Here is a 24687-nt window from a genome sequence, read left to right on the forward strand (position 1 = left end):
AACTGTTGTGCGGCAACGATTGGCACTTCATGTTTGCTGCGAAGTCTTTTTATTGACGTTTCAATAGTTGGTAGCTCAAGTAGCCATGGCGGGTAGTTTTGGTCCAGTGGACAATGTGTCGACACAGGAAGCCGGGGAATGTACTGTTGGTACACAAGGTGTATTTGCGCTCCGGCCCGGTTCACGATGTTGGATATGAGCGGATGTGAAAGATGTTGCGTGACTAACCGAAAGCGGTGCCGACATGTCTCAACATTTCTAATTAATATAAAGTTGGGTTCTCTTGCCTCTGCCAGTGTCAGAAAACTTTATGTTGCCTGTGGAACCCCCAGACATATGCGTAAGCTTCGTGCTTGTAACAGCTAAAGTCGGTGTAGCGACGTCTGAGAGATGTTGTGGAGAACTGGCGCAGAGTAGGCAATTTTCGTTCGGATTAGTGCACAATGGACGTGGAGGAGAGACGCTGATGTACCGCCCCATTTTGTTCCCGTGATGCGACGTATAACATTTATGGTGCTGTTCACTTGATTTTCTAGATCAGCAATACGCTGACTCCATCTGAGTTGGCTATCTAAGGTAACACGAAGAAAGCGATGCTTTCGTGCGATTTTGATTCTCTGGCCATATACAAAAAGTTTCAAGTTTTTCACTGTCTTTCTAGTGAACGCCAGAACTACGAATTTGGCGGGAGAAATCTGCATGCCTCGCTTTTTAAGGTAATATTTATTCCATTTATTCCTTGTTGAACCCAATGTACGATCCCTTCCAGTGATTTGTGGGACGTCCATCAGCATATGTCGTCTGCATACATGGATATGTTCGAGCCTTCGGGAAGCACTTCTGAAAGACCTGCCATTGCAGCATTGAAAAGAAGTGGACTTAGAACGCTTCCTTGGGATACACCTCTGCTCATGTTGAAGCGATCGCTGTCTCCGTTATTGGTTGAAATGTATATTTGTCTCTTACGCAGGAGGTTGGCGATACATTGAAAGATGCGACCATGAACCCCTAGTGAGGTAAGCCCGTAAAGCACAGAAAGGTGGCTCACGGAGTCGAACTCCTTCTTAATATCTATGACGCTGCAACAGCCATGTTTCCACAGCTCGTCTCGTGTTCTACGAATGTAAAAAGGTCGAAGACGCAGTCCATGGTGCATCGTCGTCGTCTGAAGCCAGCCATCTGTTCTGTAAGAGAGTTGTTAGCTTCATTACACTACTGTAATCTTTTGTCAACCATTTTGTCCATGACTTTAGATACACAGCTAGTGAGACTGACTGATCCGCCGTGATAGCTCAGTGGTTAGAGCATCGAACGCGTTATTCGAAGGTGAGACTGACCGGTCGGAGTGAATCAAGCGAAAGCGGTGATTTACATGGCTTCAGCAGTGGGACGATTCTCGCGACCTTCCAACACATTGGAACGTACGCCTTCGTCCACATGTCGTTGTATATCCGTAGAAGAACTGGCATGCCATTGGATCCTAGATTTTTCAAAACACTGTACGATACGTTATCGGGACCGGTTGCCGTTCTTGCGTGAATTAGTGATAAAGCTGTACGCAACTCTGGTTGAGAATACATGTTATCCAGTTGAGCATGTCATAAAGCGTATGCATCTTTGATTTGCTGCTCTAGAGAATTAGGCAGTGCAGTAGTGTTGAGAACCGATTGCCCAGTTCTAGTCAGCATTGTGCATAATGTATTGGAAACATCACGATCAGATAATTCAAGAGATATGGCCAAGGCTCTGAATGGGTTTCACTGTGATACTGGATGACTTAAACGGTGATTGTTTGTCAGATTTTCGGAAGTGGAGTGAATTGGGCTAATTAATTGCAGAAATCGCACCATTTTCCCGACCTAACTTTTGCATGTGTTGGTTATATTTGATGTGTGTGGCCATACTCTCCTTAATTGTAATCTTTTAGCCTCCAGTGTGGCGATAGCGACGTTCTGCTCATCTTCTAATTGCTCGTAGGCGCTCATAGTATGCATCTACACTACAGTGCCCTGCTGGGACGGCTGCAAACCTTGTCGCATGGAAATAACTGCTTTTAATGCAAGATATAAATGTATCCAGTTCATCAAGTCCCACCAAGTCACGTCCATTATGTTCATAAAATAGTTTCCAGTCAGTTAGCTTTGAAATCAATGTTGCGTTTGAACTTGCATTCTTGGGTGTTGCATGAGAACTGGGTAATGGTCACTCCCTCGTGTTTCTAGGTCTGTACACCAGTTCATATCTCGTGCAATGTCAGGGGAGACTATAGCCAAATCTAGACAACTGGCATAATTATAACCTCTTAAAAACGTTACTGATCGATCATTCAGTACAAGACAACATCGACTAATTTCTTTTTCAAGTGTTCTCCCACGTGAATCGGCATAAGTACTACCCCACGTGGTATTGTGCGCATTAAAATTTGCACAGATGAGGGCAGGTTTCTGGGTTTTACCCAAACAATGAACCAGGGATGATTCGGAGATGCGTGTCGATGGTTGGAAATAAACACAACTTATGGTGATGGTAAGTTTCTGGAATTGAATTTTGCACCCTACACGTTCTGGCACGTCCTAGCCCGACGAGTATAAAAGAAAAGAGGATACGTCGCGCCGTACCGATAACAGTGCCCTGCTCAAGCCTGGATTTCTTCTTGATGCATGTGTGACATAATTAGAAATCCTAAAGCCAGGGCCAGCTTTGGTTTCATTTAAACACAGAACGGGGAAGCTATACTAAGCAACCAGCTTCCTGAAGTCTGCGCTTTTGGACCTAAGGCCATTGGCATTCCACTGAAACACAGCTGTTTTGCGGAAACAGTTGTTCATTAGCAGAGCCGTTTCGCTATAAAACAATTTTTGTTGTACTGCTAGAGGTTCTAATGAAAAGATCACGGTCACCTCTGGAAGGTCATTTGCCAGTGGAAATACACGCAGGATTGCCTTCAAAGCAAGGAAGAGCATCGACATTACCATAGCCACATCACTTGTTTTCTGTGTACGTTGCTCTTGTACCTTTGGCTTTGACAAGGTGAAAAGTGTAGATGCTTGGTTATCCTGAGTTTCTGATGATTTCGATGTCCTGCTGTCGCTTGTCTGCCTTTGGACGCATGGTGATCATCCTTTACGGTTCGTTTTGGTTGTACCTTTTGTTTTTCTGAGCTGAATCATGCGTCTGCCTGCCTGCCTGCCTGCCTGCCTGCCTGCCTGCCTGCCTGCCTGTCTGTCTGTCTGTCTGTCTGTCTGTCTGTCTGTCTGTCTGTCTGTCTGTCTGTCTGTCTGTCTGTCTGTCTGTCGTTTGATGACAAATGCATAGGATAAGAAAGGGGGGTGAGGACTTTTTTCCCTTATTCACGGAAAATTTATTTCTGCGAAATGTTGTCGCATCACTCTCCTCAAGCTAACTGGTGCATCAACAGCAGCCCAAGCAGCCGGGAGCAAAAAAAAGCCAAGCATCATCTCGCATACCTGCTCTAGGGATTGGGTGTTTACGCAGAAGTGAAGGAGAAACTGTTTCTTACGGTATACGCACATAAAACTGCTGTGCTTGGGAACTTCGTCAGTGCACGCCAAGGTAATCGAATGTCTTCTGTGCATCTACCTCACATTTCTAACTTCATCTCGTTACATTAGTTGAACAAGGAATCAATTTTTGATGTCATTATGAAAATACCTAAATGGAGGAGGGGGGATAAACACCAGCCATAGCACACTGTACTCGCTCGCGCTGCGATAGCCGTTCCGGAGCATTTCAGCCATTTCAAGTTGCCACGTTGGCTGCTATGGAGGTAAGTAGTGGCTTCAGTTCGCTACACTGTTTCAGTAACTACCTGTAACATAGAATGTGGGATTGCGCGCTGCAGCAGAGAGAGCCAGTATGGGCAGGTATGGGGATCCTACAAAAGATGTCAAGCACAGGGGTCACGACAGCGGCTGTTGAACTGTCAAATTATAGGACTGATTAGCAGCGTTCATTTGTCAGCTAGATCACCTAATGTGAGCTGAAGTAACGGTATAGTCTAGCTCTCCTCGATGAAAGGCCGAGTAGCGGTTTTGTCACTGCAGCTGCAAACTTTCTGAACGCGAAAGTTCTGGCGCCCCAGCGCTATACACGCACTCTTGACCAGGTGTCACGTCACCGTCGCGTTGAACTGCCAGCCACATCGTTGAGCTCATTTGCACACTCGATGAGTTATATAGCGACGTTGGGCTATATTTTCACGACGAAATATGGACGTGTCGTCGAAGCACATCGGAAAACAGTGCGAGCCACCATCGCCGATCGCGGTGCGATGATGAATGGCGCACACAACAAGCGCTCGATTGCTTCACCTCGTGCGCAGGCCGGGATCACAGCTCTAGAGTGTGACGAGCCTTTGATCACCGACTAGCACACTTTTGAACGCTTACAGTTTTCTATATATATAACGGCGCGGAGTGTCTTTGTCCTTAACGCGAATAATAAGGGGAAAACCCTGAGAAAATGGCGAACGGGCCCAGCGTCGTCGTCGTCTTCCTGGTATTCGCTGTGCTATCCGACGAAAGTATAGCTCTTCGACCTCCTTCACCTTTTCGGTCGCTCCAATTCCAAGCACAGTTTGCAAACGGTGAGTGGAGAACTCCGACACTATTCCATTCAGTTGTGACGTTGTCGTTCAGTGTTCGTTAAAACCTGAATCCCAATTGCTTACATGCTATAAATGATAGGATGGTAAGAAAAGTCATTTCCTTTGCGCTCTCACTCATAAATGCATATACAGGAAAACGTCACCAGACTTTTACAAGATGTAGTGAAAATTCCGCTTAAATTGGCGGAAAGTGAGGCTCTGCCGCGGAAACAACGATGAAACGATATTTATAAAGCAGCTAAAGCTACGAACAATAGAATATCTCAGCTATAGGAAATACTCAGACTTTAAATAAGTGCGCTTATAGAGCTACAGAAGCAAAAATATCCTCTGGTTTCAGCAGCTGAGCTTGCCATCCATTCTATTGAAGTTGGGGTGTTTTCAAGAATGAGAACATTTGGTGATTCCGCTTCTTTTCGGTTTCATTTGTGATGAGTGTTCTTGTTTGTTTGGTAGCCCTGGCAACGTTTGTTGGCATGTTTGTCTAATGTTACCATATATGCTACCTTTAGGCAACATATACGGTAACCGTCTAATGGTCGTGCATAGCATGAGTGGAGTGGTGCGAGAACGCGCGAGGAGCAGTTCGCTCATGAAGAACGCCGGCGAGATCAGCAAATGCTTGCAATAGCAGACGTGTGGTCAGCTCCTCTGGCCACCCACTTTCGCAGAGAGGTTACCCGTCAAAATAAGATTGTGGTGAAGATCATCTGCTCAGTATTTTGTTATTTGAAGGCCTAATGAGAAGTTCAACAATGCGGTGAGACTGCGGTAGATTAACGCAAAACCACACTTATTTTAAATGCATGCAGGCGACTGTCGAATCGGTGACCACAGGAGGGTCCGAGGTTACGTGACGTTGAAAGATGGGCGATGCTTTGAAGTAGCCTGTGCTCCAGGATCATACAAGGTCTCGTTTACACTGTAAGTTGCTATCAGTGCCATCAAGGGTACATACACGAGCGCATTGCCCAGGTTGTATACACCTTCACTATTGTTGAGGTCATTGACAAGCACGATGCGAACACTCCTCGCTGGATTGTCAACAGCATAAGATCGAGGTGCACTGCAAGTTCTAGATATCTTGGAGCCAGTCTTGGCAAACATTCTTCAACATCATGGATTGCAGTGTAATTCATCTAATACAGTCGAAGTCAACCCGAATGCTGCGACAGTTCACAGTTTTATGGCTTTCTGGGAATCCGTGCTATTGTGCTTTATTTTTCCTCTCTTTCCTTCTCTGTTCTTTCCATCTCCTTTACCCATTCCCCCCGTAGGACAGCGAACCAAGTTCAACCTGATTAACCTCCCTGCCTTTCTTTCTCTCTCTCTCTCTCAGGAATAGTAACATTGCTTTACGGCTGTTTGTGAGTTGTGCCGTTCACAAGGGGCCATTACTTGAAAGATTGGTAGAAAAGGACATGAACGTAAGAGCCGGTGTCATGCGCTTAGCAATGAGGAAACAGGGGTGGAAGGTAAAGGGGAAAATGTAATGACGTTGAGATTGAACGTTCATACTTGAATAAAAGCGAAGGACCAAGGCTCTGCTCTTGAAGCCAATCGTTTCTCCAAACAAGGGCGCGATGTTTGCGAAAACGTTTGGGATTGGTCTACAAGGTCAATGATGATCTTGCAAAGACTGCATTTTCGCTTTTATTAGTAGTGGTCACCCACCATAGCGCCAGTGATTGTGGTTCACGATCGAGACTTTGAAAGTTAAACATTATTGCATATACTAAAGCAGCTTTAAAGTGACTTGCAGGTCCCGTGCAATGCTGTTTCGAATCGGACATGCATCACCACTGCAGCGACTGGTGGGGGGACGGCCGATGAAAAGTCCTTCTACCTCCTCACATTCCTTAAGCTTCGCGTGCTATCTAGGCCAATACGCTAAAATCTTCATCCAGTCGCAAATTGAAATTCACACTGATTCCAAAGGAACAAATGGGACGGAGCACTTAAAACTATCTAAAGTATTTTGTGAAAACTACCAGCTATCCTTCTATCACGACCTTAGCCACAGTGTTCTTTCAGAGTTATCACCCCACCACGTGTGTCGCATACACCTCGTAGCACGAACACTCCTACACTTCTGCCATTCAACATTTCTAAGCTCGTCACAGATACCCGACATGTAAATTGTGGACCTCGTCGCACGTAATAATTAGCTGCCTTTTTTTCTGTTTCTCTTTTCCTTCAGTGTAGAACGATGCCGACCCGAGAAAGACTGTTGGTTCTTTGATGGCGTCGTGGCAGATACCTGCTGCACGGTAATTTGCGCCTAAATATCACCGAAGATAAGAAGAGCTGTCCATCTCTGATGAAAATGGTCTGCAGCGAAGAGACTATATTCTTGTGTTCAGAGGCTGCTGGATTTCTGCAAGCCTCGCAGCACCTGATATCAAAATCTAACTAAAGGTAAATAAATACATACATGTAATAAAAATATCCTGTATAGAACATTACAACCACGAAATCAGATAGCCGACGCATGTTCACGTCTTCACTGAGCTCAGTCATACACCGAAAAAAAAAATAGAGAGAAATGTGAGAATGGGAATTTTGCCGTGTTTCCTCTTGACCACAGTGGTGGCTACATGGTTAGAGCATTCACTTTCAATGCAGCAGGTACCGGGTTCGCTTCCTAGTGCCGACCTGGAACCCACCGGTCGTTCCCAATGGGTAGAGGATCACACCGACCTGGTGCTCGGTTCTTTCTGGGTACTCATCTGGAAAAATGGCCCCATAACGTTCTGCGAAGGCCTATGGACGTACCTCAACCCCCCATAGCCTTGGTGAAATAGTTGAGCATCCGCCGCTGCTGGCTGTGGGAGGCAGAGAATCGCAGCCAACAGTAGGTATTGGCACAAGCGCACTTCCCGCCTGGTGAATGGCAGAACAATGTTACAGACGGCCTCATGCGACCACCAGACCTAAAATTAAGGTCATCCTTCTTCTTTTGTCGTTGTCGTCCTAGTTATTATTGACGCTTACTCGTTCGTACGAAGACAGCCAGTCTTCGACATCCTGCTCATCGGTACCGCTGAAGATCACTGGGTCTCGCTCCTACGGGACAGCGGGAAGGTGGGGACGTAGGAGTGGTCTGCTGTGCAGTGTCGGTGGGTTGCGGAGTTCCCCGATTGGAACGGGACCCGGCACTCTCCGCCACTCGATAGCAGGCCTTCAGCGGTGAACAGGATACACGTTTATTAGAGAAATGGCAGAGCTAAAAACAGACCAGCTCCAAAGAAGAAGAGCCTGGAGTCTGTGGAATCCTGGAGTCTGTGGAGCCTGAAGTCTGTGGAACGCTGCGAAATAGGCCAACAACCGGGTAGTGTATTTTTGTTTTGTTAGCTTACGTCTTTTAAGATATTGAGAGCGACAAGAGACAAAATAAATACCAGAAGTTAACAATTAAAAATTACGAATATAGATAACGAAGCAACAACAACAACAACTAAATGAATAACTAAAACAATTTGAAAACAAGAAATTAGAGAGTAATCATTGGTTCTATAGTCTTAATCTCTTTCGTCCTTTAATAAACCTCCTGACAGAGTGAGCGCAAGCAGCAAAAACAGTCTTCATCCTCTTCTTTCGCAGGCCCCCCCTCCGGCCTGTGTCATATATTCGGGCTACAAAACTTTTAAACACACGTGCACCCGTTTATACCACATTTTTCTATTTTTAGCTGTAACCGGTACACCAAAAACAAGCACTGCTGAAACTGTGTGTTTACAACGAAAACAGCTCAAACGCTTAGAAGCTGACACTAACTTGACGTTGTGTGGTCCATGGCATCAGGCGCCGGCCTCATTAACACTAGCTGCCGAATTAAGCGTCGAAAAAAAAACACAAATGCTTTCAATCAACATAGAACTGGCCCGAGGGTTCCCCCTGGAAATGCATATTCTATAGCTAGACCGGTGCCCCTGCATCGACTCGACATTCCTTCACCGTAACCGGCAAAACTAATTACCTTCCAACCTGGTCATACAGAGCACTGCAATGTTGTACCTGCACCCTTTTGCGTGACACGTTCATCTTTCGTGTACTTCATAGCAATTCGACGAAGCACGTAAAGGTACGGTACATGCCAACAAACAGCTCAGTGTTTGACGCACAGCTGACAGAGCGACGCCGCAAAAGTCGACGTATAGGATAATAAACAGCGACAACTTTTACGGCACGTCGGGCTACGGAACTCCCTTCAAACGATCGACCGCCGTTTGGAGTCGGCCGCGTGTGAATACGCAAACACCGGATACAGGGGACGCAGTGTGTTTCTTACCAAAGGGCGCGGGCATAAAGATGCGGCCATATCGTCGTCGTAAATATTGGCTTCGCTGGTGCAATAACGGTGTAGTCGTGGATCAAAGGCCGGCATCGGGCAATTAGCGTCTTTCCGCCGAGTTAACGAGCCGCGTAGGAACCGGCCGTAAGTTTGCGTCAACGTCACCGAGATCTGCGTGGCGTGCTTCGGTTCGCGGCGCTCAGCGCAAGCCGTCAGGGCATCCTGGGCGCCGACCTCCCGCGGGCATCCATATATTGCGCGCGCTGTCCGGAGTGTAAGTTCACATCACGCCCGGCTACTGGCGCTCCGTTCACGAGCCGGCCTAATGCGATTCGGCGAGATTTACGCGATCACGAAAGTAGGGCTGGAGGAGAGGCGTAATCAAGCAGGCCAGTGCTGTACGCGAGGAACAAGCGTGGTTTAAACGGACTGCATCATTATGAGTCGGCTTGCACGCGTGATGAAAGCAACGACGCTCTGAGAAACTGAAAACGAGTATACATGATATGATGGAAAGGGTACACTAATGGGGCGTGTGACGCGTAAGCTTGAAGCGGGTACACTGCATTCAGGACGCGAGACCGTTAATGTCTTCATTAAGAGTCGCCTTCTTCCGAGTCAAAAAGAGTCGGCCTATGGCCACGTACCAAAACAAAACAACAAAAAGAACTATTCGTGCAGTGTGCTGAGAAGGCAGCAGGTCGCTTTAGACGATGGAATAATGACCCCACAAAGACAGGACGTTCATATATTCACGACTTCAGTAAATTTTTAGGCCGAAGATAAATTTATGAAGAGATATATATTGAGTACTTTTCACTTAGCTCAAGTACACGAGCCGTCGCCACTGTGTTACACAACCAGTTCCATATCATTCTTCGCATCTCAACGAGCGATGCTAAATGAGAAACAAAGAGGCATGTGCTGAACGTCTGTGGCTCTTGTGGCTTCAGTGGCGTAGCCAAAAGGGTGGGTAGGTTCAAACATACAAGGCCATGCACAAAGTATGGTTGAACAGCCCAAAACAACTTCTGGCTGAGCCCTATACCCGCTATCACGTTTATAAATGCGAAGCGTTTCTTAGGTGACCAAAGGCGCATTCACCAAATCCGTCTGTCTATCGACCTGCCTGTCCGTCCATTTATCCATCCAAGTCTCGACATAACACGCCTTTTTTTGTTTTCTTTTGTTTTTCTATATAAAGTCCATCTTTCGTTCTGGTGAACATCGAATACTATGCATCCTGATCTGCTTCCTTTGCCACCTCGCAACATTACAATGAACCCTTATGTCAAAGACCCTTATTACAACCTCTTTGAACAGTACCATAATGCACTCAAAACTGTCATCTTGAATACCAGACACGCAGAGTTACAATCAAGAAAATGTTCATACATTAAAAGCTCTTCAAGCCATGTTTCAAGAATATTTTTAATATACTTTTGGTGAACCTGCAAGACAGAAGTAGAAAAGCTTCAAAAACTGACGGGTTTCGATTTTAACAAGCATGTTGAGATCACAAGTATTGCTTATATGATTTCTGGTTGAACTGCGCCATGCCTGGTAAGAATAATTGGCTGTGTCAATTTGTCTTGCATTGACGGTGTATTTCATGCCGGTCGATAGGTGTGTTTGCTTGTATTTCACAGGTTTCTTGGCTTTCTTGACCGGTCCGGAAGTTTCCGGTGACTCATATAGGAAATAACATCTTATCATCAAGGTGGTCAAAGTCGAAATGGCGCCACTGGCTGTGGCATGCTTCATAATGATGTAGTTTTCGCGTGGGAAACCCGGAATGAAGAAACCAGAGGGGGGGGGGGGGGGGGGGGGGGGGCTGCATACTTTGGTTTTTTCCACCTACATCCTTTAAGAGGGTACGACGTCAAATCTCTGGCCGAAACTAAACGGAATAACAAAGATGCTTACATAAAAATTAAAATATTTAAGTTATACAAAGTACACATTACTACTGAAACATAAGACGCGGCAGCGAATATTTCAAAAACGCTAAAAAAACATTCAGTCATGTTTCAACCGAATGAACGAGTTGTTTTAGCATTTTTAATGTATCTTCTAAATATGAAATTGAGTCACGTTCGACGTTCCGTCTCGTTGGACAATTGATGTCAACGGTCACGTGACCCATATGAAAATTTAGTACTTGTATGAGTGCGTATATATATACACATGCAGAATAAAAAATTATGCGAAGAAGAGTAAGTAAAAAAAATTATATCCCTGCCATCCCCCCTCCCTTCTACGCCAGTGGTAAATGGGAAAACGGAGCGGGCATGGACGTGTCTTGTTGGCCGAGATCACGTACGTAAGCCAATAGGTGTGAGCAAGGTTACCCTTCAGGGAGGGGGGGGGGGGGGAGGGAGGTTTTACACAGCGCCGCCCCCCTTTCATGTCAATGTTTGGGGCTCACTTTGCCTTTCCCGCCCCCCCTCCCCCCCCCCCCCCCCCCCCCGCCGACTTGCTACCCCCTATATGGCAACGTAGAGGGATGACTGCGCCCCCTCTTAGGAGATTAGGGGGGCGGCTGCCCCATCCCCTTCCCCCATGCGTACGCCTAACTGCAGCGCAAAATACAATTTGTGAAACGGGGCTTATACAAAAGACTGGAAGAAAGCGAGTCGCTACCTCCTTGTTGCTTCTATGCCTCATGTCGCGTAATTTACTTTGCGCCACAGTCCGCCATACTTGCTCCATCAAAGCACCTACTCGTTCTAAAAAAAAAAAAAAAAAAAAGAAGTACTTTTTGAATCGTCTGAGACCTTCGCCACCTATTTCGTCAGGCCGCCGTTGGTTTAACCAGAGTCCTACAAGAAACATTCAAAGACTCTCGTTTAACGCTTGCTGCAGGCAGCGCCTCCTAGTAGAAGAAAAACAGGTTATGACAGTCTTTTGCCCTCCCGAATCACCAAAGCAAGACAAAGCTTCGCTTGCTTTGCGAAAGGTGGCGACACCATAACAATATACGACACTGGGTGTTATTTTTGTTCATGCGGCAAGGTGTCGCGCTTTCGTTGCAGCAAGGTATACATATAAGAAGGCAATGGCTGCTGCGCCGCGCGGCGCTCCAGCCATCCCCACACAGAGACGGCTACTGCGCCGCACGGAAGTGACGTCACAAAAATTGTCATGACATACGTCGTTTCCGATTTAGCGCGTTGTTCGAATTTACCGAATCGGAACGTGGCTCAGCTGGCCAGCAGACGCTCACTTGCTACTGCTGCTGCTGGAGTACGACTGGTTGCTGCTTCTGCGAGCTGTCTACAGGCCTTGTTCTGCTACATATTCGCAAGCCTCGAACATCATCTTTATCTAAGCTCAACCGCTTATTTTCACTGCTATTTTATATTTACTAACGTTGTTTATATCCATCCCAATACGTATTTTTGTGGTTTTTCGCGTATAGGCTGATTTAGCAGTATCTGTGCGTGGCCCTTTCTTTGGTCATCCGTGTTAACGTGCTTCGTATCTGTGTCGTAGTGCATTTGCGTAGTTGACAGCCGTGTTTTAGATTAAATATTCACTTTCTTGTTCCTTTTTTTTTTCGTGGTGTAATTCTGAATTGAAAGTGTGCGCAACATGACGCGTGTGTTAGTAGCGGGCGATTCAATGGTGAAATACGTCGACCAGTATTTCCCATCGCGCCGTGGCTTGTCTGTTAGCGTTGCCGCACACAGAGGAATAAGGATTGAGCACTTGCTCTCAATGATTGCTGACAAGCTGGCCAGTTTTGATATTGTCATTGTACATGTTGGCACAAACAACACTGTTGACAGTGTCAACATGTGCATGGACAAATATCGCCAGCTCGCTCAGGGAATCATCGAAAGCAATCCCACGTTGCATGTAGCTTTTTCTGCCATTCTTCCTCGGGGGCAGAATCGGTACCGCCAAGGGGAAGAACAGTTGTGTGATGTTTGTCATTTGAATGACCACTACAGGAATGTGAATGCCGCACTCGCACAGCTTTGCCTGGAGAGGGGCTTCACTATCCTGGATAGTCTTGTGGACAGCTGGCCTGGATTCCTGAGCAGGGATGGTGTCCACCCCAGCCGGCTTGGCAACAAGGTGCTGGCAGACTTCCTGCACCGTGAGGCCTGTGCCTTGTCCACCCATCTAGAGAGGAGACACATCCAACAGTCCTACAAGGAGTCCAAGGCATCTGCATGGAGTGGGTGGGCTCGGCAGGAGCACTTTTCCATCAACTTGGAAGTCGATTTTCCAGCACTTGGTATGCATGCAGTTCAATATTCTCCAGCAGTAGGTGGACCTTCCGCTGCACCAGCTCCTGTCTGGAAAACCAGCAGTGCTCTCATGCAGAGACACGAGACTGACCAACTGGCCAGTACCATTCATGGTATTGGCTTTACGCTCGTTGGCGGTGTCCGCGTTCGCTGCAAGGGAAGCAAGGCTTGGTGGACCTGGGACAGCCTGCCTTCCCCCATTTTCCATGGCACAAGTGTACCATGCAAGGGAAACACTGGGGAGAGGCCTATTCAGCCAATGATCCCTAGTCGAGGTGCAAGCACCACTTGTGACAGGAAAATAAGGAGAGCCTCACAGGAGCATGAGAGTGCTCTTGTGCGCTCTTCTGTGGAGGAAGAGGAGGCCAGTGCTGGAAAAGCAGCTGTGCCACAGGCTGTCGGCCAGTGTGGCGACAGTGAGTGGAAACTGGTGCAGTCAAAGAAGAGCCGGCGGAAGGCTGCGGCACTGCACAAGCAAGAACAGAGCTCTAAACTGTGTGCAGACAGTGAAGGCAAAGTTCTTGCTGTGACAGCTGCCAAGTCCATCAGGTCCACTTCACCTATGACAGCAGTTGTGAGCCAGAAACAGATTCAGTCTGCTTCTTCCGCTGTCTGTGGTAGAAAGCCTGAAGGACGAGCCAGTGTCTTGCACAACGTCATTCGTGATAGTTTTAAAAAGGTGCAGCGTGTTCCTAGCAAGCAGTTGAAAGATTGCTCAGTTAGTTCCGCGACTCACTGTGAATCTGTCACGAATGACGCTGTGAACGAGGTTTCTGTCTGCAAAAGCCATCTACCAGCACTGACTCGGGATTGCATGCGAATTGAGCGCGATCCTGGCACAGAGGCTGGTGACCCTATGGAAGCTGGGTGCACTGCAGCTGTGCAGTACAAGTATTGTGAGGCTGCTTTGACATCCAGAAGCAGGCCTGCCAGCCCTGATGCCCAGGCTATTTGTGTAAACACTGGTGCCAACCCAACTGTCCTCAATAACCCAGTAAATACACTATATGGTGGGGGTAGCAAAGTTTATTTAAATGCAACATTTGATAACTTTCCTTCTTTTAAGAAAAGCTTTGATGAGTGGTGCAGGGAGGGCAGGCATGTAGTCATGATAAATAAGAGTAATAAAAGTCCATTCACATCAGAAGATAAGGACTCCGAGTATATTAGGATTAAATATAGCTGCATTCACGGTCGCACAATAAAGCCCAGGGGGATAGGAAAGCGACCAAAGCAAGCTTACAATGGTACTGGCTGTGAAATGACAGTATCGGTAAGCCTATGTAAATCGCCTACTCTGCACTACAAGATAACTAAACTACAAGCTAAGCATAACCATCCCACAGAATATTATGATTTGTATCCTCAGAAGAGGCTCCTGAATCATGGAGAAAAAGAAGAATTCTTTGACTTAGCTAAATGTAATATTGGCGCAAAGGATTTTAAAAACTTGGTCGAGCAAAAAACTGGTAAGAAGTTAACTACAAAGGACATTAATAATTACAAGCAACGATTTTCTATTCCTATCCGCAATGAGCAGGCTCATGGTGAAATGGTTTTAGAGAAGGTAGAGACCTTGCTAAAAAATAATCCAAACTGGGTTATTCACTATGAAATGAATCAAAATAATAACCTGCAATTCATACTTCTTCAAACAACGCACATGCGTGAGATTTTGGAAAAGTATCCAGAGATTCTATTTATTGATGGAACGTATAAAGTGAATATTGAGGGTTATATTCTTTACTCTATATTAGTTCAAGATGGTCGTGGTCGTGGGAGACCTGTGTGTTATGCCTTCTTACGAAATGAGACGACTGAAATTGTTGAGCCCATGTTCACAAAGTTTGTAGATTTCAACCCATTTGTTGTGTCTGCTTGCAAAGTAGTGATGATTGATAAAGATCTCAATGAACTGCGCATTTTAACCAATATTCTTCCTAATTCTAACATACTTTTGTGTACGTGGCATGTGTTGCATTGTTTCCAGCAAAAGGTTAATGAAAAAGCTAGACAGCAACGTGATCAGTTGCTTCCTCTCTTAAAAAGCTTAGTTTATTCCCCCACTGAGCAAGACTACTTCGATAAGCTTGCTAACCTCCAAGCTATGACTTGCACAGATTTCATTTCTTACTATATGCATAACTGGCACTTGTGTAAGGAAATGTGGGTACATGCATATCGGCAAGCCCTTCCTACATTTGGTAATAATACTAATAATCGCATTGAGTGCCACAATCAAAAGATTAAAAATTATCTCTCTTCAAGCATGCATTTGGTTCAAGCAATAGAAGCATTGGTAGGTTACATTGATAATGATTCTTTATCTCTACAGTTCTCTAAGCTTAAAGAAATGAAGCTGAGCCTAAACATAAATGATTTCAATGACCCATTTCAGCTAGAATTGTCCCGTAATTGCACTTCTGAGGCTACAAGTAAAGTACTAGAGCAGTATGAGAAGTTTAAAAATGTAAGTTATCAAGTCACTTCCACTCCTAATTCTTATGTTGTAGTTTCACCAAGATCACAGTACAGTGTTTCATTGTGCTTGGCTTCTTGCACATGTGCTTTTTATAACCAGTACACTCTGCCTTGTGCACATATTTTAGCAGTGCGTGACTTTACTAAGCAAGATCTTTTCGACAAGGCTTGCATACCAGACAGGTGGTGCAAGGATCATTTCCTGAGTGACAGCTGCACAACCACTAGTGCCACACCAGTGGTAACAAGCAGCATTCAGTCACCACCCTGTGTGAAGCTTGACACTGCACAAGAGAAGTATATTTATGCTTATAGGAGTCTTTGCGAAATGTCAAAAACCGTGGCTAACGTATTATCTAATTGTGGTGAGAAGGAGTTAATGGAAAAACTTTCGTCCTGCGAGGCTTTCTTCAGAAATTTAACCACATTTCCTCGTAACCAAACTTCAGCAGCCATAAAGGCTGCACCAGCTCAGTTAGCACAAACTACTGCCACAAGTTATCTTGGGCATTCTAACAGTACAAAACTTGTGGTACCTTTGGTTAAAGCAAGAAGGGGGCGGCCAAAAAAAGTGAGAGCTGTCAAGCGTAAATTTTTCCCAAATCAAGTAAAAAAGGTAGGCCTTGCAACTGTTAAAGTAGACATGCTAAATGTCTACAAACGGTATTCTCTTTCAGATGCAGATTTAAATGTTCTGGTACAGGGCACCTCCATATCAGATAGCGTAATCAATGTCGCACAGTATTTAATTCAGAAAAAGTATCCTACTTGTGTCGGCTTTCAAGATGTCTTACTGGGCCGATGTTTACAATTCACTCAAATCAAAGGCCCTTTCGTTCAAATCTTGCATGTTCAGAACCCCAATCATTGGCTTACAGTAACAAATGTTGGTGCGGACAAAAACACAGTCTTCATATATGATTCAATTGATCAAGATACCCCTCCTGACGCTGTTAGGCAAATCTGTCATATTCTAAAATTACAATCGCCAACATTAACCATTCAAACAATGAAGGCACAAAACCAGTGCAACACACTTGACTGTGGCTTGTTTGCAATTGCGAACATGTATTATATAGCGTCAGGCAGAAAACCAGAAACTTTGAACCTTAACCAAGTTATGCTACGCAAACATTTGCTGCAATGCATACAGAATGGTATGATCGAAGACTTTCCCCTCATAAACTCCATGGCTGCTCGCGTACAGCCAAGAGATAGTATTTACAAGTTACATTGTGTCTGCCGGCAACCACAATATAGTGGGGTAGTATTGGACATTACTTGTGCAAGTTGTTCAAGAGGATTTCACGGAGCTTGTCTCGGCTCTTTAGCAGCTAACTTGGACAAAAAAGTATTCGTGTGTTCTCAGTCATGTTTGCTGGTTGCCAAGGAAAAGATACATTTTTCTAATTAATAATAGCATTCCATTTTGGTGTAGACATATGGCAAAATTTCTAAGCATTCTTCATGTCTCCTCCTCTAATTTTTGCTTTTCTTTAAAGGGCCACTCACCGGGTTTGGCGATTTTGAGCTGACAAGTGCAATGCGCACATTGGGAGTTTATGGTCACGTCTGCCAAACATTGCAACTCTATGCGACGCGGAAATGGGTCAAATTTCAAAACGAACGCTTCTCCCCCTTTTTTTCGGGTCGCGCCCCCAGAGAAGGAGGTTATGATGTGCAAGTATGAATCGCCCTACATACACAGCAGTGCAGTGACGTTGGTCCTATATGTATACGACTGTGCTCTGACGCTGCCAACAGTGGCACGTGACATGACGGAAATTATTTAACGTGACATGCGTAGTTAATGTAATTTGTTGCTTAAAGAGATTAATAAAACTTGGGATACATATTGAGACGCAATAGAAGAATGTGTTTGTCTTTTGCATTTTTTCCCCGTGAATTGCAACGAGATGCCGAGCTAATGTGCTGGCGTTTCGCATGCGTTTGTGTCTCCGCGGTTACTGCATCAAGCAGACTCCTGTCCTGGAAAAGAAATTAATGGTCCTGCGCATTCGAGCACTCATTATGCTCATCTTTTCAACCGCATCAAAGCCAGCGTTTCCAAACAATGTCGCAAGAACAGGCAGTAGACACAATAGAATGCTGGTCAACAAAACGACACCGCTCGAGGGTTGGGCTTGTTTGAGCACGTCATGTGCACGTGACCTCTTGGTTGGATGCTGGAGAGGGTAGGAAAGAGATTTGGCTTGTGAAGGCTACACAGGGGAGTGGCAAGGGTTTTGAGCTTGCCTCCTTTCATCCTTGTTTCCTGCTGTTAAAAAAAGAAGAAACTGTTTTCTCAGCTCGTAATGAACCGATTGAAAAACTTTTTGTGGTATAATGCTCTCCGTTAGATACACAACTTCCACAGTTTGTTATGGGACCTGGTGAGTGGCCCTTTAGGGACTGACTTCAGGGATCGAAAGTATGAAGTTAGGCATGTTGGTAATGCATAACGGATCACATAGCTCAAAAATTTGACCCAGGACAAGAGAAGGAACAAACACGAGTGCTCACTTCCAAGAAGATTTATCTTGAAGAGCAAACACATATATACTCCTGAAATGTGAAAATCAGGCAAATCATTCAAGACGCCCACAACTGCCATGCGCAAATAAATATCTTACATTTTCAAAAAAGACAATTTGACAAAGCCCGAGACATAGTGCTGATGCAGTTCAGCTCTAGTCTACAAATCCTCTTTGCCTCGATAATTTCTCTTGTCATTTTATTTGTTGTTTTTTCTTCCAGCAATAATGATGTCCCGCGAAATCATTTTGCAGCCACACGTGCTGCAATAAACACCCTTGTAACCTCAAGAATGGTCGCAATCGTTTCTTGGCCTTGCACTGTAGCAGGTGTGGCTCCAAACCACTTTTGTGTGACACCATTATCATTGGGAAAAAAAAAACTACAAGAGAAATTGTCGTGGCGAAAAAGATTTGTAGACTAGAGCTGAACTGCATCAGTACTTTCTCTCACTCTGTCTCTAGGGATTTGTCAAAACGAATTGTCTTTGCTGAGGATGTAAGGTTTTCGTGCATGGCAGTTGTGGGCTTTTTGAATGATTTGTCTATTTTTTGCATTTCAAGAGTATATATGTTTGCTCTTCAAGATAAATCTTGTTGGAGGTGAGCACTCGTCTTTGTTCCTTCTCTTGTTCTGGGTCAAATTTTCACATTATGTGATGAGTTAACTTTCTGCATGCACCACCTTATTTTTTTTCCTTGTTGTAAGCTAGTGGTGGAGCGTTAACTAGAAGTACATAAAAACATTGCCAAATGTATGTTACCCCAACGAACCAAATTCCTTTGTTGAGGCAATCCTTTCTGTGGCATTCCTTCTTTATTGACTTCTCATCACGTCAAACCTCACACCTGTCTCTTTCATAAAAGTTCTAGAACTAGTTCTTGCTTTGTTTTGTTTTTTTGCCAAAAGTAGAAAACTTCCCTTTGTTGAGCAAATTTTCCTGAACTAAAATATATTCATATCTAATGCACGGAATAAAAAATAAAAAACAAGAAAATTTATAGGCTGATCACTAAATGTCAATTGAATAAGGATTTCGGAAATACTATCATGAATGGCACACAGCAAATACTCATGCATGCAGCCTTTTACCATGTGCAGCTGTAAACTGCAAACAAAAAGTATCAGATATTGTATATGATTTGCTTTTTTTTCTTTTCAGCAACAGTAACTTGCCCTTTAAGAGAAAAATATGAATATAAAATTTTCAAAAATAGTCATTTTTGAAAACCTGTCAATATATCAAAATGGTTTAGTTGATTCATGATTATGCAAGCAGTTCTTGCATGCCTGTGGCACTGGGATTGTTAATGTAGGCAGGCTGAGTTTGTAATGCTCTAAAGCCTCAGCATTTTAGTGTTATATTACAATATAACATTCAAATATTTTATGAATGCAACTATGAAATTTGCTCACAATGAGTTTGCTACAAATTAAGCAACCAAAGTCTGTGTATATATTGCCCACATTAACGTCACACTGCCACAAGTCTCTAGGCGGAGCCTGACCGCTACAGAGCGCGTTCTCGGGTGGCGGATAGAGAAAAGTCTTGCAATGAAGTGATGCTAAGCAGCTTCTATTAATAAACAAGACTGGCACTTGTGCCCGCGGACCAACAGGCAGAAAATACATATGACAACAGGAGTCTTTTCACTGCTGTGGTGGGCAAGTTGAAAGTTTCAGGTGCCATTTTTTAAACTCTTTGATTTATCTGTTGTTTTTTTCGTCTGTTTTCTTCATCTTGTACAGGTCCAGTACATTGTGGACTCACCCTGTTGTCAAGTCATCAGGAAGTTGGATGATGCTGTCTTCTTCTAGCTAAATTATGCAACTACTAAGAAGGGGATCAGAATTCTATTTTGTAGCAGTTATTTTACAAATAAATGTTAGTAAAATTTTTCTTAGTTGTAGTAGTGTCATTGTGTACTCACGGACCATAACATTACATAAGACAGGAATTCAAGTGCACAGCAAAAAAGTGCTGCTATGAGCACCTGTTATCAACATCAGCTGGTCATTCTTAATTTTGGTCTTTTATTTATCGCACATCGAGTAGCCGCAATTGCTTGGTTTACAGGCTGAGAGAAAATTTAGCTCCCTTTCTTACACGCCAAAGGTTGCTGGCAGTGAAACAGCGTTGTCAGCATTTTGATAGATACTTTGAAAATGAACGTGAAAACGACGGAGGGACAAGACAAAGGCGAAGTACTGAGTCTTTCTAATCTCGTGTCTCCGTCGTGTTCGTGGGCGTTTTCCAAAAATGCATAGTTTCCAACTCGACCTTACTGATATATTGTGAAAACTTTATGAAAACATGAATCCCCGAAGTTAAGTATAAAACTTTCACATAGAATGCATCACTTCTAGCGTCAACAGTTGAGCTATTACAAAACTTTGATAAGTCGCAAGGCACGTAAAAGCAAGTATGGTCAAGCTTCACTGCCTTCTGAAAGCACTGCGGTAAAGCCAGCGTGAGCAGAAGAGCATTACATGATACGAAATGAACGCATGCACAGGCCACTTGTGCATCAAACAAATATAAGCATTTGCGACTGCTCAGGCCAAGTATGCATCTTGGCACGTCCGTTTCAGGCAAACAAAAGGACAAATACCAAACTATGATCAAGCTTCACCGCATAGAAAAAGCACTGCGGTAAAGCCAGCGTGAGCAGAAGAGCATTACATGATACGAAATGAACGCATGCACAGGCCACTTGTGCATCAAACAAAAATAAGCATTTGCGACTGCTCAGGCCAAGTATGCATCTTGGCGAGTCCTTTTCAAACAGACAAAAAGACAATTACCAAAAGATGATTAAGCTTCACTGCATGGAAAAAGCACTGTGGTAAAGCCAGCGTGAGCAGAAGAGCATTACATGATACGAAATGAACGCACGCACAGGCCACTTGTGCATCAAACAAATATAAGCATTTGCGACTGCTCAGGCCAAATATGCATCTTGGCACGTCCGTTTCAGGCAAACAAAAGGACAAATACCAAACTATGATCAAGCTTCACTGCATGGAAAAAGCACTGCGGTAAAGCCAGCGTGAGCAGAAGAGCGTTACATGATACGAAATGAACGCATGTACAGGCCACTTGTGCATCAAACAAAAATAAGCATTTGCGACTGCTCAGGCCAAGTATGCATCTTGGCGAGTCCTTTTCAAACAGACAAAAAGACAATTACCAAAAGATGATTAAGCTTCACTGCATTGCGAAAGCATTGCGGTAAAGCCAGCGTGAGCAAAAGAACATTACATGATACGAAATGAACGCATGCACAAGCCACTTGTGCATCAAACAAATATAAGCATTTGCGACTGCTCAGGCCAAATATGCATCTTGGCACGTCCGTTTCAGGCAAACAAAAGGACAAATACCAAACTATGATCAAGCTTCACTGCATGGAAAAAGCACTGCGGTAAAGCCAGCGTGAGCAGAAGAGCGTTACATGATACGAAATGAACGCATGTACAGGCCACTTGTGCATCAAACAAAAATAAGCATTTGCGACTGCTCAGGCCAAGTATGCATCTTGGCGAGTCCTTTTCAAACAGACAAAAAGACAATTACCAAAAGATGATTAAGCTTCACTGCATTGCGAAAGCATTGCGGTAAAGCCAGCGTGAGCAAAAGAACATTACATGATACGAAATGAACGCATGCACAAGCCACTTGTGCATCAAACAAATATAAGCATTTGCGACTGCTCAGGCCAAATATGCATCTTGGCACGTCCGTTTCAGGCAAACAAAAGGACAAATACCAAACTATGATCAAGCTTCACCGCATGGAAAAAGCACTGCGGTAAAGCCAGCGTGAGCAGAAGAGCATTACATGATACGAAATGAACGCATGCACAGGCCACTTGTGCATCAAACAAAAATAAGCATTTGCGACTGCTCAGGCCAAGTATGCATCTTGGCGAGTCCTTTTCAAACAGACAAAAAGACAATTACCAAAAGATGATTAAGCTTCACTGCATTGCGAAAGCGTTGCGGTAAAGCCTATAAGTAAATGATGTGCAGCAATCAAAGGATATATGCCTTATTCGTCGTACGCACCTGTTGGTGTATTAAAGCTGCTCACATTTGACAGGCTATTATGTGAGTGAGAGGCAATACCTGATGTGATAATAGCTGTTACATTTCTTTAATTGCTCACTTTGGGAACTATAGCTGGTTGATCGCAAGTTGAATTTGCATGAGTCCTTGAGTAACTTAGCCACGTGCCATCTTCGCACATGATGTCTTAGCTGTCACCGAGTTATATAGATACATTGACGTGGCGTGGCTTTGATTGCGCGCGCAGTGCTGTTTAGGTTAACTGCTGCAGATGGGGAATAAATATTTAAAATCTCGTGGTACGCGATGCATTTGGTAAGGCATGCAGGGCTTATTCCTAATGTACGGCTCCTGCTTACGAGCTGCGCAGTCTGCGATCTGCGCCGATAGACAAACTGATGGTGGAAGAAAAATTGCTCTCTCCCACTAAAGGGAACCATGCATACGTGTGAAGCAGCGGGCGCTAACGCTTACACAGGCGGCGCCGTGGACGCTGGCTCTCATCGTGGCGTTGCGCAGGAGATCAACCTGGGGACGAGGCGCTAAGCACGCAGTGATGGACCGGTGTTTCTTTCTGTAACATGCCAATCACTGCTAATGGGTGAGAGACACAAGACTCTTATTAAATGCAGAGACCCTCAGTACATTTTTAACTAAGTATAACGCGCACTCTGCTCATTTTCATTGTTCAACAACGCACAAGAGAAATCTATCACCAGCACTACCTTGGAGGTGAATATCCAGTGCCTAATACGGGGTGGCCAGTGAACGGTTGGGCAGTGCTAGCAGTCATTTTTTTTTTTTTATCAAGGAACTCGCTATCAGATGCTGCTTGCGTCGGTGGTGCGAGTCGAGAGAAGGGGGAGTGTAGGAGAAAAGAGAGACGGGGAGGGGACGCGCATGCGCAGCAAGGGTGGTCACGCCGCACACAGCATTGAACTCGACCATAACACGCTTGGCATCTAAAGTGGCCCCAGTGTACGAGAGAAAATTGCTGGATCTGCAGTCGAAGATTTTCCGCCAAGGAAATGTAGGCTGCAGACTCTAGATCACATTACCGGCTGCCATTTGGTTCAGCACATTAAAAGTATCAGTTAATTTACATGGAGCATACTACGAACTATAGCTACATGTACTTTATAAATGTACCCGCAAAATCACCTGTAAATTTACACGGTGGACACTAATCCAGAGTTCCCACCTGTTTCTGAAGCATTGTTACAGCAGAACACTGAAAAACATTGCTGCAGGTGCATATATATATGTAACGTAAGAAGGTAGCGATAGTTAGGAGTTAGTAGTAGAGGTCGAGAAGGAAGAAGTGAAAATGGAATAAACACGGAGTATGAGCCAGGCCACGTCTCCGATTCATCATAGCGTCACACAAGTCGACAGGATGGAGACCTGCCTGCCCCTTCATCAGTCGCTCAGCATCGACGCAGTTCTACAGAAGACACCCTGCCCATACATTGACTACCGAATCATCGCCTAGAAGGACAACGACCAGCACCATGACAAAACCATCGGCTGACCTCGACATCCCCAAGTACACCGGATCAGCGGACGACGGACCCGTACAGGACTGGTTCAACCTATTCAAGGTCCACGCCGCCGCTGCATCCTGGTCGGAACGGGAGATGGTTACGAACTTCAGCGACTACGTCACTGGTGAGGCATTCAAATTTTACCTGATTCACATTTTCGAGAACGACGAGTCATGGCAAAAAATCAAAGAGGAGATGATTACCCGTTTTAATGATTATGACCAAGACTTACTCATTGGCAACCATCTAGAGACAACTGCACACTATCGTCAATTTCCTAAGCAGTCCTCATGCATTCGAAAGTCCAGCGCGAATCGACAAGTGCCTCAAGACGAAGTGGCACATGCGTTTACTTACAGAAGGCCATGCGTATATTCGGAAAAACCTAACCGTCAAGCGCGCATCCCTTCTGCGCGAAAGTCAGCATTTCCGAAGTCATCGCTTCAACATACGACACGAGACGTCGCTCACCCTACTGATGCCTTTCATGCTTCGTCTGGCATACATGGTCCACCACCTGGTTTTCTACGACGCAGCTCTTCAAAGGCTCCTAACGGTCACTATTCGTGTCATAAGGACGCCTTGTTCATGGTAGACCAGCTGACACATGAGGAAAATGCCGAACAATGCCATGACGACTCAAAGAGTGAAAATCAGTCTTCACACATTGGATCAGCTTATTTTCCATCCAGCACAATTGGGCTACCTCCTGGTTTTCCGCCACTTGGCTCTTTCGTCGCTCACAACGCCCTCCTCACATCTAGCACGCTCACAATGGTCGGGATAGAGCTGTGGAGCTCGGAGAATACTCAGCCAAGCCCTGAACCTACCATCCAGATTCAGACGCAAGAACCACTCGCAGCGAACAGTGAAGAAGCC

The 24687-nt window shown here is 44.9% G+C and overlaps 1 protein-coding gene across 2 annotated transcripts; it reads left to right on the plus strand.

The window, feature by feature from the left end:
• The first annotated feature begins 11981 nt into the window (after window positions 1–11981).
• On the plus strand, window positions 11982–20095 carry LOC142776020 (uncharacterized). Of its 2 annotated transcripts, none has more exons than XM_075878829.1 (2): window positions 11982–13107; window positions 19946–20095. In XM_075878829.1, the coding sequence occupies exons 1-2, from the start codon at window positions 12516–12518 to the stop codon at window positions 19996–19998; spliced, it is 645 nt and encodes a 214-aa protein (XP_075734944.1). In that variant the 5' UTR covers window positions 11982–12515; the 3' UTR covers window positions 19999–20095. The 2 variants fall into 2 exon arrangements, with proteins under 2 accessions (XP_075734944.1, XP_075734936.1); XM_075878821.1 differs by having other exon boundaries at window positions 11983–13167.
• Window positions 20096–24687: the final 4592 nt, after the last annotated feature.

The sequence above is a fragment of the Rhipicephalus microplus genome, chromosome 2 (genome assembly GCF_043290135.1).
Source record: "Rhipicephalus microplus isolate Deutch F79 chromosome 2, USDA_Rmic, whole genome shotgun sequence".
In the NCBI taxonomy this organism is placed as follows: Eukaryota; Metazoa; Arthropoda; class Arachnida; order Ixodida; family Ixodidae; genus Rhipicephalus; species Rhipicephalus microplus.

What these genes read in the sequence shown, in the direction of transcription:
- LOC142776020 (XM_075878821.1), top strand. Translation starts at nt 12,516, where the DNA reads ATGACGCGTGTGTTAGTAGCGGGCGATTCAATGGTGAAATACGTCGAC. An exon ending in AGTCGATTTTCCAGCACTTG is followed by an intron (nt 13,168 to 19,945) that starts GTATGCATGCAG and finishes CATCTTGTACAG; the next exon opens with GTCCAGTACATTGTGGACTC.